The 14,046-nt window shown below is 39.6% G+C and overlaps 1 protein-coding gene across 1 annotated transcript in view; it reads left to right on the forward strand.

The window, feature by feature from the left end:
* The window catches only part of GAD2 (glutamate decarboxylase 2), a 41,585-nt gene extending 32,027 nt beyond the window's left edge, over positions 1 to 9,558 (forward strand). The window contains exons 12-16 of the mRNA XM_051802437.1: positions 839 to 917; positions 2,612 to 2,761; positions 4,526 to 4,633; positions 6,248 to 6,337; positions 6,995 to 9,558. Coding sequence (XP_051658397.1) covers positions 839 to 917; positions 2,612 to 2,761; positions 4,526 to 4,633; positions 6,248 to 6,337; positions 6,995 to 7,168 — 601 coding nt within the window. The 3' untranslated portion in view covers positions 7,169 to 9,558. The remainder of the gene's footprint in view (positions 1 to 838; positions 918 to 2,611; positions 2,762 to 4,525; positions 4,634 to 6,247; positions 6,338 to 6,994) is intronic.
* The last annotated feature ends 4,488 nt before the right edge of the window (positions 9,559 to 14,046 follow it).

The raw sequence follows: 14,046 nt of genomic DNA on the forward strand, positions 1-14,046 counted from the left end.
TAGCCAGTCAAACATAACACAAAATTAAAGTAATAAACAACTGGACAATCTTCCATTCAGCCCTCAACACAGTCCCAAATGCCTCTTCTGCATACAATACAATAGGCTGTATTGTATCAGCACCCTGTTTATTCACAAAGTTTAGACTGACAGTAATTTTTCCAGCAAATGTGTCCTGAAGGGAGATGGGATCAGACTCTTTTGTGGCAAGATGGATCAATCCTGTGCTTATTACTGTGGTCATGTGAATTGCCATAGCCAAGCTAAAATTGAGGAGCTATGAAAATTTGCCATCATCGCAGCAACAGGAAAAATTACTTTGGGCCAGGTTTTCCGAGTTACTTAGTGATACCCAGAAGCATTTAAAGGAATTTTTAAAAAATGCCTTTGTAAGCTCCTTACTAAAATCTTGCTGAAACTGGAGTCAGAGGGAGGGAATCTGCAAGTTTGCCAGCTTCCTATCTGCATCTTTAATCAGCTATGCAATTTTAGAAAGTTCATCAATCAAGTGGGTGTTTTTAGGAAGTTTTCCCTATGTTTATAAAGTATAGATGACTCCCCAGAAAGTTTAATACTGATTAAGTTTAGTGGATAGAGCAATTATCCTGTGGTATGTTGCCAGGATTGTCATCCAAAAACCAACTAGCATAGATTAGTCCCCTGTGAAGGCATTGCTTTCCTCATATTGCTTTCCTGATTTTTTACAGCTCTGCTTGCTCAGAAACAGAAAAAGGTGCACATTGCTACATGTTCGTTATTATTCTAATTATTTCTAAATGCTTCTGTGATTTCATCACATAGTACAATGTCTTGAGTTTCACGTGGTTTGCTGTCCTAGGGCTAACTCAGTGACCTGGAACCCTCACAAGATGATGGGTGTCCCTCTGCAGTGTTCGGCCCTCCTAGTAAGAGAAGAGGTATGTCACAGTGTATGTGCTTCTCTGCTCCTTTCTGGCATTTTGCTTCTGAAAATCCTGGATACTGTCTTCATAAATGTGTCATAGCTAATATTTGCTAATGTGATGAGGATTCTAAAAAAAAACCTGAGAAATAGACCTCTAGTTACATGCTCAGGCTGTGACTGCAAAAAGAATTAAAGCAGCTGTCTAGAAGAAATGATAGAGCCCGTCAATGGCAATATCTTTACAGAGTTTTTTGATTTTCCATTTAAAATGTCCATAGTTAAGTTGTGGGTGCATAGCTGTGTAACCCCATAAATTGCTGTGTAGCATAAGATGTAACTCTAGGTAAACTTTCATTCTCTTGGGATGAATGACATTGTATACATGCAGCACAACATTGGTCCAGAATCGAGGCATCTTTAAACTTTCTAGACTTTTGTGATATTCCTACCCAGCTGTGATCTATATATCCACTTTGGGGCACCTGGAAGTAAAAATGGTGCACTAAGTTCACTTGTATTAAAAAGCAGACATTTCATTTAGCAGTAGAATTAGAATTACCCTTCAAGCCTGTAATTTTCATATAACCATCAGTTACTGGGACAGCTGCTATACAACCACCACTTAATAGACCAGCTATCAAAAAGCTGGTTGCTGTTTTGCTAGCAGCTGTACAACAGATTGTAATACAAAGTGATTGCACTTAGGAAAAGAGAAACTGGCTTTTATTTGCCCTCTGGGTCAGTTCTATGAGACAAATCCTGCCTGGCTGAAGTCAGTACCATCCTTGACCTCTAGTGAGAACAGATGGCTCAGATTAGGAGAAAGTCAAGAGTTTGTCCCCCTCTCATTTTGCTATCTCAGTTTTGAGTTATACATAAAGATTAGACTTGATGATAAACAACCAAGTTTTTATTCTTCTTGGACTGGAAATTGCTGTTTTAGGCAACAGCCCTAAGGTATACCATAAACTTTGTTGAGGTCTTAACTGGAGCCAGAACATGGCTCTCTGCATTTTACTTTAAAAGCTAAAAAGGAAACCTCATGCTTTCATGAGCCAGGTTTCCTCACCTTGTTGGCTTCTGTCCCTCCCACAAAGCTGCCTCTCAGAATGGGATGTTGCAACCCAGAAATAGCTCTAGCTGGCTTTTTAAAGGCCATATGCTCTTCTGTCTGTTCAAAGCTTTCTGTACCACTTAAGCATCCAATCTGCAGCTGAGGACTTTGCAGAAAATAACTGTTTCTACAAAGAAAAAAAAAAACAATAAAAATCAGAATTTTAGCGACCAAACAATTGAAAAGTTCTGTGATATTAGATTAGTCACCAACTCAACCAGAAAAGATGCCTTCCAAGGAAAGGAGAAAAAGGAACCAGAACAAAGAATAGAAAGCAAGATCCAAAAATGAACTTAAGCATAATGATGCTAAGAAACACAATGTCCAGCTTTTTTTAAAAAATACCTTAGATCTAGGAGTATATTACACATTGCTGCGTCAGGTACCAAGGTGTCTTGGGCACTGAAAGGGATGTGAAAAACTTAGTCTATGGAGAACTGAGTCTAATTTTGTCCTTTTTTTTGATCTTCCTTTTGCGCTTGGACACATATTCCACTGATTTGGGTGTTTGTAATTTCTCACCCAAAGCAACCCTCAAAGCAGTAGTCATATCTGTGCCAACATCACTTTGCTTGTGTCTGTATTCCTATAAGGGATTGATGCAGAGTTGCAATCAAATGCATGCTTCCTACCTCTTTCAACAAGACAAGCACTACGACCTGTCTTACGACACGGGAGACAAGGCTTTGCAATGTGGACGGCATGTGGATGTCTTCAAGCTGTGGCTGATGTGGAGGGCAAAGGTAGGACTGCCTGCTATAGATTTGTTTGCCTTAAAGTAATGCACACCAGATACAGTTGGCTTTTTTTTATTGTAATCATCATTTTAGAAAGTATCTGACCTGAATTTCACATATATAACATGAAAGGAAGAACACCATTATTTTCTGTGGTTTTTATACTTTTAACAATTGAGCTTCTGAGCAGCACAAATGATTTTGAACCTTGAACTCTATGGCTTTGCATAGCATTTGCTTTGTGTAACTATAGGAGTCTAATAGCATAAATCATATACCTAGGAATGTTGTTACAAAGATTTCTGGAAATAAAAGGATGTTTAAATGACATTCAGAAATTAAACCTGGCAAATCAAGACTGGAATACCTAGTTTCGTTGCATGCAGTAGATATGATCTACTCCAAAGATACTCCATCTTTTGAAGGAGTAGAGGAAAACTCATCAAAAGATCTTCATTGGGAAATCTGTAAAACACTAGCTCTAATGACTAATTCATCTGTATTTGTAGAATATTGTTAAATAAGTTCTTGGGTTTATTTATCCAATCTTTTATGTCAGTTTGCCTCAGGTTTGTTCAGAGGATATGACATCACTGTTTTCATTTCCAGAAAACCTTAAAGATCCTCATGTGCTTCATTAAAACTCTGAGTTGTGGGAGTCTGTAAGGGAGGATGGACGTTTCTGTGGTTGCAATAGCTGTTACGCTAACTGGGGACTGCAGAGTGATAGGAGATTTTAGCCACATGTCTCTCTTTTACTCCAAGCCTTTCTCCCAGGGCTGTGCTAGCTCTATCCTGTTTTGAAATCTCTATACACAGAGGGATAATGACATGGGCTTTTAAGTCAGTTCTGCACTGCCAGAACCATCCTTTACTCAGAAACATTTCTTCTAAAGCCCGTTTTTTCAATATGCCTTGTACTGCTTTTTCTCTTCTCACACCCTGCTTGTAATATTAACATTACAAAATAGGATGTGTGTTTCTTAGAGAGTTTATCTATTCCAGCTGTTTATTCCCCTTCCTTCCTCTTGAAGCTGAATCCTTTGTTTGAGGCATCACAGTTGGTGATTGCAGGAACAATTATGATGTCACAGAGAGGATTATGACTTCTGCCAGAGAAGAAAAAGCAGGTTTTTCTGCAGCTTTTAAAAACACATCTTCTGGGTTTATATAGTATCTGTTAGAAAAGAAACAGTAAAGAGGCAGGGCAGTATCTAAAGAGAGTGTGCATTTTCACAGGCATCAGACCAGGCTCTAAAAGTGTATCTGCCCATTCTGAGCTTAACTGAAAAAGAAAAAGAAAATTATTGGAAAATCCCCAAGCATATCACACCTGGAAGATTAAAAATTCTTTATTCTGAAAATGGGAGACTCACCATGTCTGGAACTCAACACCTTCTAAGGACCCTCCTCTGTGCCAGTCCAAGCTGTCCAAAACCATCCTCAGCCTCTCTGGAAAATCTGCCAAGGGTACCCTTTGTCAGAGGTGTTATTCAGGTTCTCAGCAAAATGTTCTTGGGAACCAACAAGTACCTGATGCTTATTTTGCAGAAGTGGCTACAGGAGAGTCAGTGGCAAGAGCTAGAGACAAATGAGCTCTGCTTCACAAAGTGCCCTTCATCACGTAGAATCAGGTCCCTAATTGGTCTCACAGACACTTCTGAGAGGGGAACTGTGCTGATGTGTTGGCAAGTGCTGTGTGGTCCTTCTGTTATTTTGATTCACGGAACAGATATTTAAGTAACTTCTTTTCTTCATCTCTCTGTAAAGGGAACCACAGGATTTGAAGCACAAATTGATAAGTGCTTGGAACTAGCAGAATACCTATACAATAAAATAAAGAACAGAGAAGGGTATGAAATGGTGTTTGATGGAAAGGTATGTATTGCAGCTTCTTTTCTCAGTTGGTCAACGCTGTTTGCCTTGGTTACCTATTGGGATGCTACCAACAGGTCAAATCAAACAGCATGAGACAGAAAGCAGGGACCCTTGTAACAAAACATGTTGTTCTGCCAGTACCTCTCTTCCTTATGGGATCCAGGGACAAGGAAGTTGAGGCAGCTGTGCATGAGTGTTCAGTCTGCTCAGTTTAACCCTGCTGAAACTAAACACTGGTATCTCATCCTAACACAGCATACACACACACAATTAGAACCAGCTCCTATGTAATAAAAACAAGTTGCAGTTTCCTAATAGCAGGGTCTCTTAGGAGTGGGGGTTACAGTGCCCCACACAGCTCCAGAAGTACAGTTGTGCAAAGTGGTTTTATCAGCATCCTCAGGTGGGCAGTTGCAGGGGACCTGGGATAACGTGGGGTGATCTGCACTGTGATCCCTGCTGTGATGTGGTGTGGCACAGCAGGGCGGGGTCTAGTGTTGTTTGGGAGCCCAGCTGGCTCATGGGGCAGAAGTTGCACCTGTGTAGAGTGCAAATGTCTCTGTTTCTGTGGAGGGAGTCCAGCTGAGATTGGACCCCTGGATGCCAGGTGTTCAGCTGGAGCACAGCGCCCAGGGCAAGGCAGTGCAGCCTGGGTTGGGTGGCCATACCTCTGAACAGCACCAGACTGTCTGGTGTTTGACCATCGCATTGTGGACGACCCTCTCCAGCTGTGATGGCAGGGGACAGGCCTGGTAGAGACCCCTGTTATAAAGTTAAGTGGTGTTTTGCCTTAAAGAGAACAAGGTTAAACATCACTATGTTTCTTCAGAGATTACAAGCTCATACCCAAGCATGCCACTATGGAATTTATTTTCCCCACCTCACGCATCATCACTGAATTTGGTCCACTGGGTCTGATGATGAGTAAAGGAACTGGCAGCAGTAGGAGTTGCTCACCCATTCAGCATCCAGCAAAGATGAACATAGTAAAGCAGGCAACTATTGGGATATTGCAGAAATACACAAAATGTCAACTAGTTCTTACTTTATACCTTTCTCCTTTCTCTCATAGTCATTAAATGAGATAAGACACTGTGGTGCATGCATATTAATATAGCAGCTAGCTGAATCAAATTGAGAAGTAATAAATTTCATTAAATGTAAGAAAATCTTAAACTGTCTTATGCACCACCTGTGGCTCCTGTTTACGGAATCAGATTCTATATTATTCTGTCATCTAATAAAAGTAAATGACACGGTCTTCACCTCTAAATTATCTGTAATAGACTCTTGCTTTAGCTACATGAGCCCTCCAGTCCCTGGAGGGGACAGGATCTGCAAAATCTAGATGCTTCTCAGAAAGGCATAAATATATTTGCCCAGCTGGATGATGTGTTTCTGCGTCAGATGCGATCTGACACCCTGAGAATAAATTGCTTAAAATTATCTTTTCTGCATTAATAATGATGATGACTCTCAGTGGACCACAATAATGAAAATCATTGACTGCTGTCACAGTATGATGTATGAGTGGGAAGGAAGGCATGAACTTAATTGCAATTGAGATATTACGAGCATTTCTTACGGTGTAAACCATTATTATTCTGTGTTTAGCCTCAGCACACAAATGTCTGCTTCTGGTACTTACCTCCCAGCTTGCGTGGTATGGAAGACAGTGAAGAAAGAACGAGCCGCCTGATGAAGGTAAGCAGTGTCCTCCGGGATATCACTCAGGGAACAGTGAAACCCTGTCAGGCAGGCAATCCCCAAAACGATCTCCAGGGCATGGTCACCTCATGATGTTCTGGCAAATGACACCTCCATGATTATTTTACTGCAGGTTAGTGTGGCACCACCTTGCTCTGGTCTCCAAGTTTGTATTCCTTAGGTTTGCCTAATCTCTAGAGCAATTATTTCCTCCATGTGTATTTACTGAAATTACTGTGAACTGCAATCACTAAACCCAGCAAGTGCAGGAGAAGTTCAATAATACTACATCACTTTGGCATATGAAAAGAAGATGGTAAATGACTGTAACCATGTTTTGAACACTACAAAAAACAGCAATATTGAGAAAGTTAGCAGAGGGAAATTTCCCCAGTAATTTTATGAGCAGGACAAAGAAACAGGATAAACCCAGTGTCTTTTCAATGAGATATTTGTTCCTTAGTGGGGGTTAATGTTTTTATCGATATTGAATGTGATTTCATTTCAACTGTTTCTTGTAGCTCTTTGTATTTTTTAAAAAAAGAAAACATACTCTGTTTTAGTAATAATGAGAATGAGGATGATAATGAAAATAATTATAATAATTACAATAATAATAATCATCATCGCCCTCTGCTTTTTGTTACTCTGCAGGTGGCACCAGTGATAAAAGCCAGGATGATGGAGTACGGCACAACCATGGTGAGTTATCAGCCCCTGGGAGACAAAGCAAACTTCTTCCGGATGGTCATCTCAAACCCTGCGGCAACTCACCAAGACATTGATTTCCTGATTGATGAAATAGAACGCCTGGGACAAGATTTATAATAACTGGGTGTGAAAGTCTGTTCCTGGACCTCTAAGTAGACAATTAAGTTGTCACAAACTGTGCGAATGTATCTGTAGTTTGTTCCAAAGTAAATCTATTTCTATATTGTGGCGTTGGAGTAGAGTACAGTTTAAAATCAAGAAACATGGCTCCTTTAAAGTCCTTTCCTGAGTTTTAGAATGCCTCCTTAATAATTAGCTGCACAAAAAGCTGCATTGATACAAATAAGAAAGAACAGAAGATACTTAAATATTATCCCAAGTTTTAACACAGTGATTTCTTTAAATTAAAAAGCAATTGGACTGAATGATGCCAAAGTTGCCCAAAATTATGACAAAATCAAATTGGGAGAAGCAGGCGGCAGGGGTGGTGAGATGCAGAATATACATACTGTATGTTTGAAAGTGAAAGGATTTTGCCTTTTTCGTAGTATTAGAACAGAATTTCTAATTTACCTATAGCAACATTTCAAATGTATTTAAATAGGTATAGTTTTACAAAAGGAAATATATATATATATATAAAAAATCCTATTTTGTAAACTATATATTTTTATTTTATATGGGTTATAAAACTGCAAGGACAGAAGCTGAAAATTCACTAGGATTCTTTTTCTTTTAATGGAGGTGCCTCAAATATTTATTAGTGCTTATTTTAAAATATAAACCCACATAATAAATTCTTTCTCCATGTCATATGGATTGTACATCTCCAGGATTGATTACTGAAAAACCTCAAGAGTACTGCAGCTCTTACAACCACTTAATAAGATCAATTATAGTACAACAATAGGATGCTGTTATTCCTAATTATGTTTCCCACTTGGCCTAAGCAGACGCACAATCTGTATACAGTGCTAACCAAGACTGAAATAAGGTTGTATTTAGATGGTTTCTGTTTCTGTGTTTAAAAAGCCTATTAAAAAAAAAGTCACATGTCTAAATAAATGCTTATCTCAAAAGTATTTTTGCTATGCACAGTCCAAAAACTACATGGAAAATTTTAATTTTCTGAAATTCTTACTAAAAAAATAGCATACAACCTCACAGCTACATTAAGAAGGTAAAGACTTCTTACAGATGTACAGGTCTGTAAGACAAGGCCTAAATTAAATATGACTGTAATCTGAGTGACAGGGATGAGATCTAAGTAACAAACTATTTTGTCAAAGGATTTTCACAGTGCTGGACTCCATCCTTGTATACAGCAGCTTTTGAAGTTGCACAAAAAATTGAGATAAGGCTATATCTGCCAAAAAACAGCCACACAGATCCTCACAACCTTTTTAGAAGCATAACTCTTGTAGAATTCATTTGCTGCATCATTCCTTAACACTAGAGGTGTCTCTGGCATGGAAACTGAAATTTATCCTTTTTCCCCCCAATGTCTGGAAGTGTTGGTAAGAGTTCTGCGACTTAGGCCTGTCTACTTATAACCCTACTAAAGTTTTGGTTTTAACTTTGCCTAAACAGCCAACTTGTGTTTGTAAAGCAATATTGTTTTGCTGTCTCTAAAATACTTGAAACAAAAAAAGAAGTGCAATGTGGTTTTAACTTCATCTAAAATAGATAAATGGAGTATTGATTCAATGTAATATGATGAGGACATAAAGAGGAAATAAATTGTGTCTGTAATTGTGTTGCCTTTATTATATTGATAGTACTGTTTTGTCACCTCAGATTGAGGCTGTGCACTTTAGATTTAACTGTACAATGTTGCAAATCAACATGTGTTGCTGTATAAGCTTGTACAATATATTATTGATATGTTATTATTTGTGTAGTAGTAGTATTGACTCTTGATATTGTAAGAACTGCATTCACACCCGTCCCTCTACTATATCTTTGCTTGGTGTTAACCTCTCCTTGTTAGCTTTTGGGCAGGCCTTTCACCTCACTTTAGTGGACTTCCATTGCTACCTGCGATGCATAATGTTGCAAGTCAAGCTATAGAGGAGATACCAATTCTATCAGGAAGGCCTTCAATGTGACCTTTGCTAAACGTGTCAAAATCAGCAGACCAATCACTGAAATACTGGGTAGAGCAGCAAATTATATTCTTTTTTCTTGCTGGGAAAAAGGCAAGCAAAGAACTTGTGAAGTAAAAATAGAACAGGGACAATGATGAAGGTGATCAGTAGCCTGGTTACATCTTGCATGTGCAATTCCGTTTTAAAGTGCTAAGTGCAAACAATGTATTTATTACATGTATGTGCCAATCCAAGATTTACATTTGGTGTTCCAGGAGAACCAGCATTTATTTTTTTTTTTTACACATTACTGTACTTATTGCAGCCAGGAAAGAGCGGCGTAGCAATCTGTTCTTGTGTTTGACCAAAGTATCTTATTTGTGGTGTTGATCTAAATCCAAATAAAAGTGTAAAATGTGACTCTGGGTCTTTTCATTAGCAGCACTGATGGGCACTCTGAGAGTTTATCACTTGTGCCATTACAGAGCAAGGCCCCAATAAAGGGAATGCTTAATTGGAACTTTCTGTGTCTCCTGCTGGATTTTTTCGTTATGAGATGTGTTCTGTTAACTACTGTAACATAAAAATACAAATTCCATCACCAGACCCTTTCTGAGGCAATACTCAGCACCACCATAGCAGGGTAAATCTGCCATCTGGTATTCCTTAACTTATCTTTACAAGACAGATTTAGTTGCTTTTTTCTCCTCAGGGTCAATTTTTTAATGTTTTGTTTTGTCTTTTCATTACACAAGTACTTATCCCTAAATTAACCATGAACTCAAATCAGCCTTCAGCACAGCAGGGAAAGCAGTCAGGGCACTTGCCAGGACAGCCCAGACTATACAATGGCAACAATTTAAAAGGGCCATGAAGTGAAAAAGACAACCAATACAAAAACTAGGATTTTAATAGTGATGTCTCCCTTGGCCCAGGGCCTTCTTCCTTCAAAATCTGTCACCTGTCTGCTGTATTTTCCTTCCACCCTCTGAAGTGTTGCCCAGCAGAGAAAGAAAACCAAACTATGCTGTCAAAGCAGCAGCAGTCAGAAAGCTTTTGCCTGAAATGGGATTTTTTTTTTTTGGTATCATTTCTTTATAGGAGAATTTGAGATTAACCCCTGTGCTGAGTACCTGCACAAAGTCCAGCTGGGAGATCTGTATGGAAATACAGAGAGGGAGAACATGTGGGAATGTTACTGTCCTTACCTCGATGAAGCTCTTCATTTGGCACTGGTAGAGGGAGCCTTTTGGAGCACTTTGCTCACAGGAGTGTGTGAGCTTGGGCTTTGCTCTAAACCCATTCCCCCCAAGAGCCACATGGAGCCTCCCTGAGAGAAAGTGTGCTGGAAAAGATTTGTCCAACTCTGTTTAGCAGAGAATCCTGTCTGCACTTAAGACAGGCAGAGAGAGAGGTGTGAACATTGGCACGTGATTCTGAAGTCCATACCTGTAAAGAACAGCAAGACTATCTGTAGAAGTGATTGATTTGCTTGACACTGAGTAGTTAACAGCTGGTGCAGGGTTAATATAGAAAAAAGAGTGTAGGTGGGCTCTCCTGCAGCTTCTGCAAATCCTCAGCCCAGGATCCATGTTGATCAGAGCATGAGAGGGGCTGAAGAGGAGATAAGAAGCTGAAGTTCTCAGCCCAGTTGGTCTGACAAAACAAGATGGACCACACAAAGACATGGCTGACATGGTGATTGGGTCTCAATGATTTTAGCACCTCATGAATGCTGCTTGCTCTTCTGCCAGTGTCCTCTAGGAGGGACCCAGAGAGAATCCCTGGTCTATCCTGAAGACCACAGCTCCAAGTAAGGCAGGTTTAAGTATTAAGCTAGTTGTAATGAACATGTTCCAGCATGGTTAAGGAAGGAACAAAGCAAGACAGAGCTCAAGAAAACCTGTATCTTTTATCTGACTCAGCCAGGCTAACTGCCAAGTAGAAAATCATTCTAGATAGAAAGTGAGCTCCACAGAAAGCCACAGAACACTGTCTTTAATGTGTTAATGTCTTAGACTTACAGTGACTGAACCATCGACTTTATACATGACCAACCTAACTAAAGGGAGTAATTCAGCCATTAAGGGAAAGCCAAGTGCTGCAGCTGGAAGAATTACAGCCCTGACTTTGCTCTTCACTGACAAGACAGAATGTCTGCAGTTGTGGCACTGTTCGTTATGGCACTATAGGATGCAGGTGTATAGATTTTACACTGTACTTTGGAGTAAGACATTGGGTCTGAGATTAGACTCAGAAGAAAAGGAATACTCTTTTTTATTAGAATAAAAGCCTTGCTGCTGAAATTCTTGCTTCACAAGGAAAGATGAAAAAAAATCAGCTCTGTAAGTTCATATTGCATGAACAGAGCAAAGGCACAGAAAAGTCACAAGCCAAGCAAGGATGGAAACTTCCAGTTCTGCCACTACTCTGCAACAGCTGCCCCTGTGCATGTTCTCACTCCAGCTGATGCCTGATGCTGAGAATCCCAAAGGCATTCAGAGACTTAACTTCCATGATGTGAACCCACATTGCTTAATCCCAGTCCTTTAGTAACTTTCAGCCTGTGACCTCTAATCCCCTATGGATAATTTCACAGAGGTCTTTGGCCAATAATCAGGAATGGCAACTTCAGTGTACTGCTCTGCAGTATGTGAAATTTCTAAAGGAGTCCTCATATTCCATAGAAAGATTTTAGATGCTCATGACTCAAAAGTCTTGAAAACCACACAACTAGGCAACCTTTCTTTCCAAAACACTTCATTTGGCATTACAAGTAACAGGGTCTAGCATACGACTGGCATCTACTACTGCCTGCACTGGGCACTACAATCATGTAAGATTTATTTTAACTATTTAGCTGCAGAAAGATATGTTCTGCACAACAAGCATTAAATTAACATGCAGGACAGGGAACGTAAGAGTACCTATACTTAATTTGCCCCATTACCCTAGAAACTTTTATCATTTTATATAATCCTGTGTCAGTAAATTTCCATTTCTCCCACTTCTACACTCTCTGCATGACGGACTTCTGTTTTCCTACCCATCCTCCTCTGTCCTGGTAATGAAAGCAGTTCTGGAAGAAAGAACAGATGTTTGGGACTTGATGTAAACGTATTTTTGTTACTCTGAGGAACTAAAAAGAAATGGCTTATGATAAAATAGTTAGCTGCAGACTGCAGCCTTTTAAAGACAGTCTATAAAGAGTGATCAGGCAGTGTGGTTGGTGACTGCACACACACTGGGACTGCACAGCAGAGCTTCCCAGGTGCTCCTTTGCTGAGAGGCAATACCCACCATGGGAAGTGACTCTACAATAGCCCTTGCCAAACAGCTACACCAGCTAATTTCCCGGTTCAGATGAACCACTGCTGTGTGTATTGCATTGGCAGCCCGTGAAAGCCCAAACCTGGTAGCAGTAAAAGCTGTAATACTGTCAGCTCTAGATCTAAAAGCATTGAAGAGACTTGGTGCACAGGACTTCAACTCATATGGGGATTTTTTTCTTTCACCAGTGTTTCCTTCTGATCAGAAGAGACTGTGGAAATAAAATATGAAGCTTCCAGGCAATTCTCTGTTTGGATTCAGCTTTCAACGAACTTGACTTTGGAACATAGGGAGTTCAGAGCTGCTCTGTTTCCTTTCGTGAATTCCCAGATGCATGACTTCCACCAGATAAAACCTCCTGGCTGCAGAAAGCTCAAAGAAACAAGGACAACAGCTCTGCACAGTGCCTGCAGAGAAGATTCCTGGAGACTGGACCAATAAAGCTGTCCTTCCTCGGGGAGGTGGGATAGTGCACTTTCCTTCCGCAGCAAACACCAGGTCCCATCTAGGAGAACACATCTTGATGAGTTATGAATCTGCATCCCTTATCCTATGGTTATTTGCTCTTGCACCAGCAGTTTGGGCTGCGACTCCAGATAAGCCTGTCTATATTAAATTTGGGAAATTGAGAATTAAGCTGTATTAATAGTGATACTAATGAGAGTTGGCAAGCAGGATATTAATAAAATGCAGAGTTCCTTAGGTAAGCCCCTACTACTCAGTGAAATTCGTGACAGTTCTGAATGAAATTTTTAGACTGCAAGATTATCAGTGTTATTTTCTGTAATAACTTTGGATAAAAATAGAATTGTTTCCTGTTTTAAGTCTACAGACTCAATAAGCTACCTCAGGAATTCATATCCAACAGGCAAATGATAAATAGTAGGGTTATGATATAGTATAAGTGCCTCTATATCTCACTCTGTCCTTTTACCTTCAACACAAATGAGCTGTGATACTGCTTACTACAAAAGTGTTTTCCCCTCTTAAACAAACCGAGATCTGTCTATTTACATCTCACATTTAGTAAAATTTCAATGGGTGTCAGTAGTTGAAAGAAATAATCACATTAAAGTGAAATACAAAATACAAATGATTAATGGTTGTGCTCAAAATTGTCAGTTGATATGCTCACTTTACTTAGGGCCTTGTTTGTGCATATTACAGTTCATTTTACATTGATTCATTTCTCCCTTTGCCATTTCTTTTAATTCACAGTGTCATGTTTTTATGAGCTGGTGTTGTAGAAAAATCTACAAGCACATCATGTGTTGTTGACATGACACTGGCAACCCAAGAGGTATGCACAGATCACCTCACCACTTTGCCATTGGTTCTGAAACAGCCCACTTTTTATTTACTGCTATGATAGACTTTGTCTTCCATAGATGACAATTGGCAATCATTTTTGTCCTTTTCTTCAGCTAGTTCAGCTACAGTCATTATGAAAAAAGAGATAAAAATAATCGAACTCAAAAAACCTTCCAGTGATTGGAGCTGATTGTAGATGCCTCAATTGCAATGCAGCTGAAATTACTCATGTATTACAGTGCTTGAAAGCAATTTTCTTGCAGTAAC

This window comes from Manacus candei, unplaced genomic scaffold (genome assembly GCF_025592945.1).
Source record: "Manacus candei isolate 608988 ecotype Guabito, Panama unplaced genomic scaffold, ASM2559294v1 h1tg000056l, whole genome shotgun sequence".
NCBI classification, from domain to species: Eukaryota; Metazoa; Chordata; class Aves; order Passeriformes; family Pipridae; genus Manacus; species Manacus candei.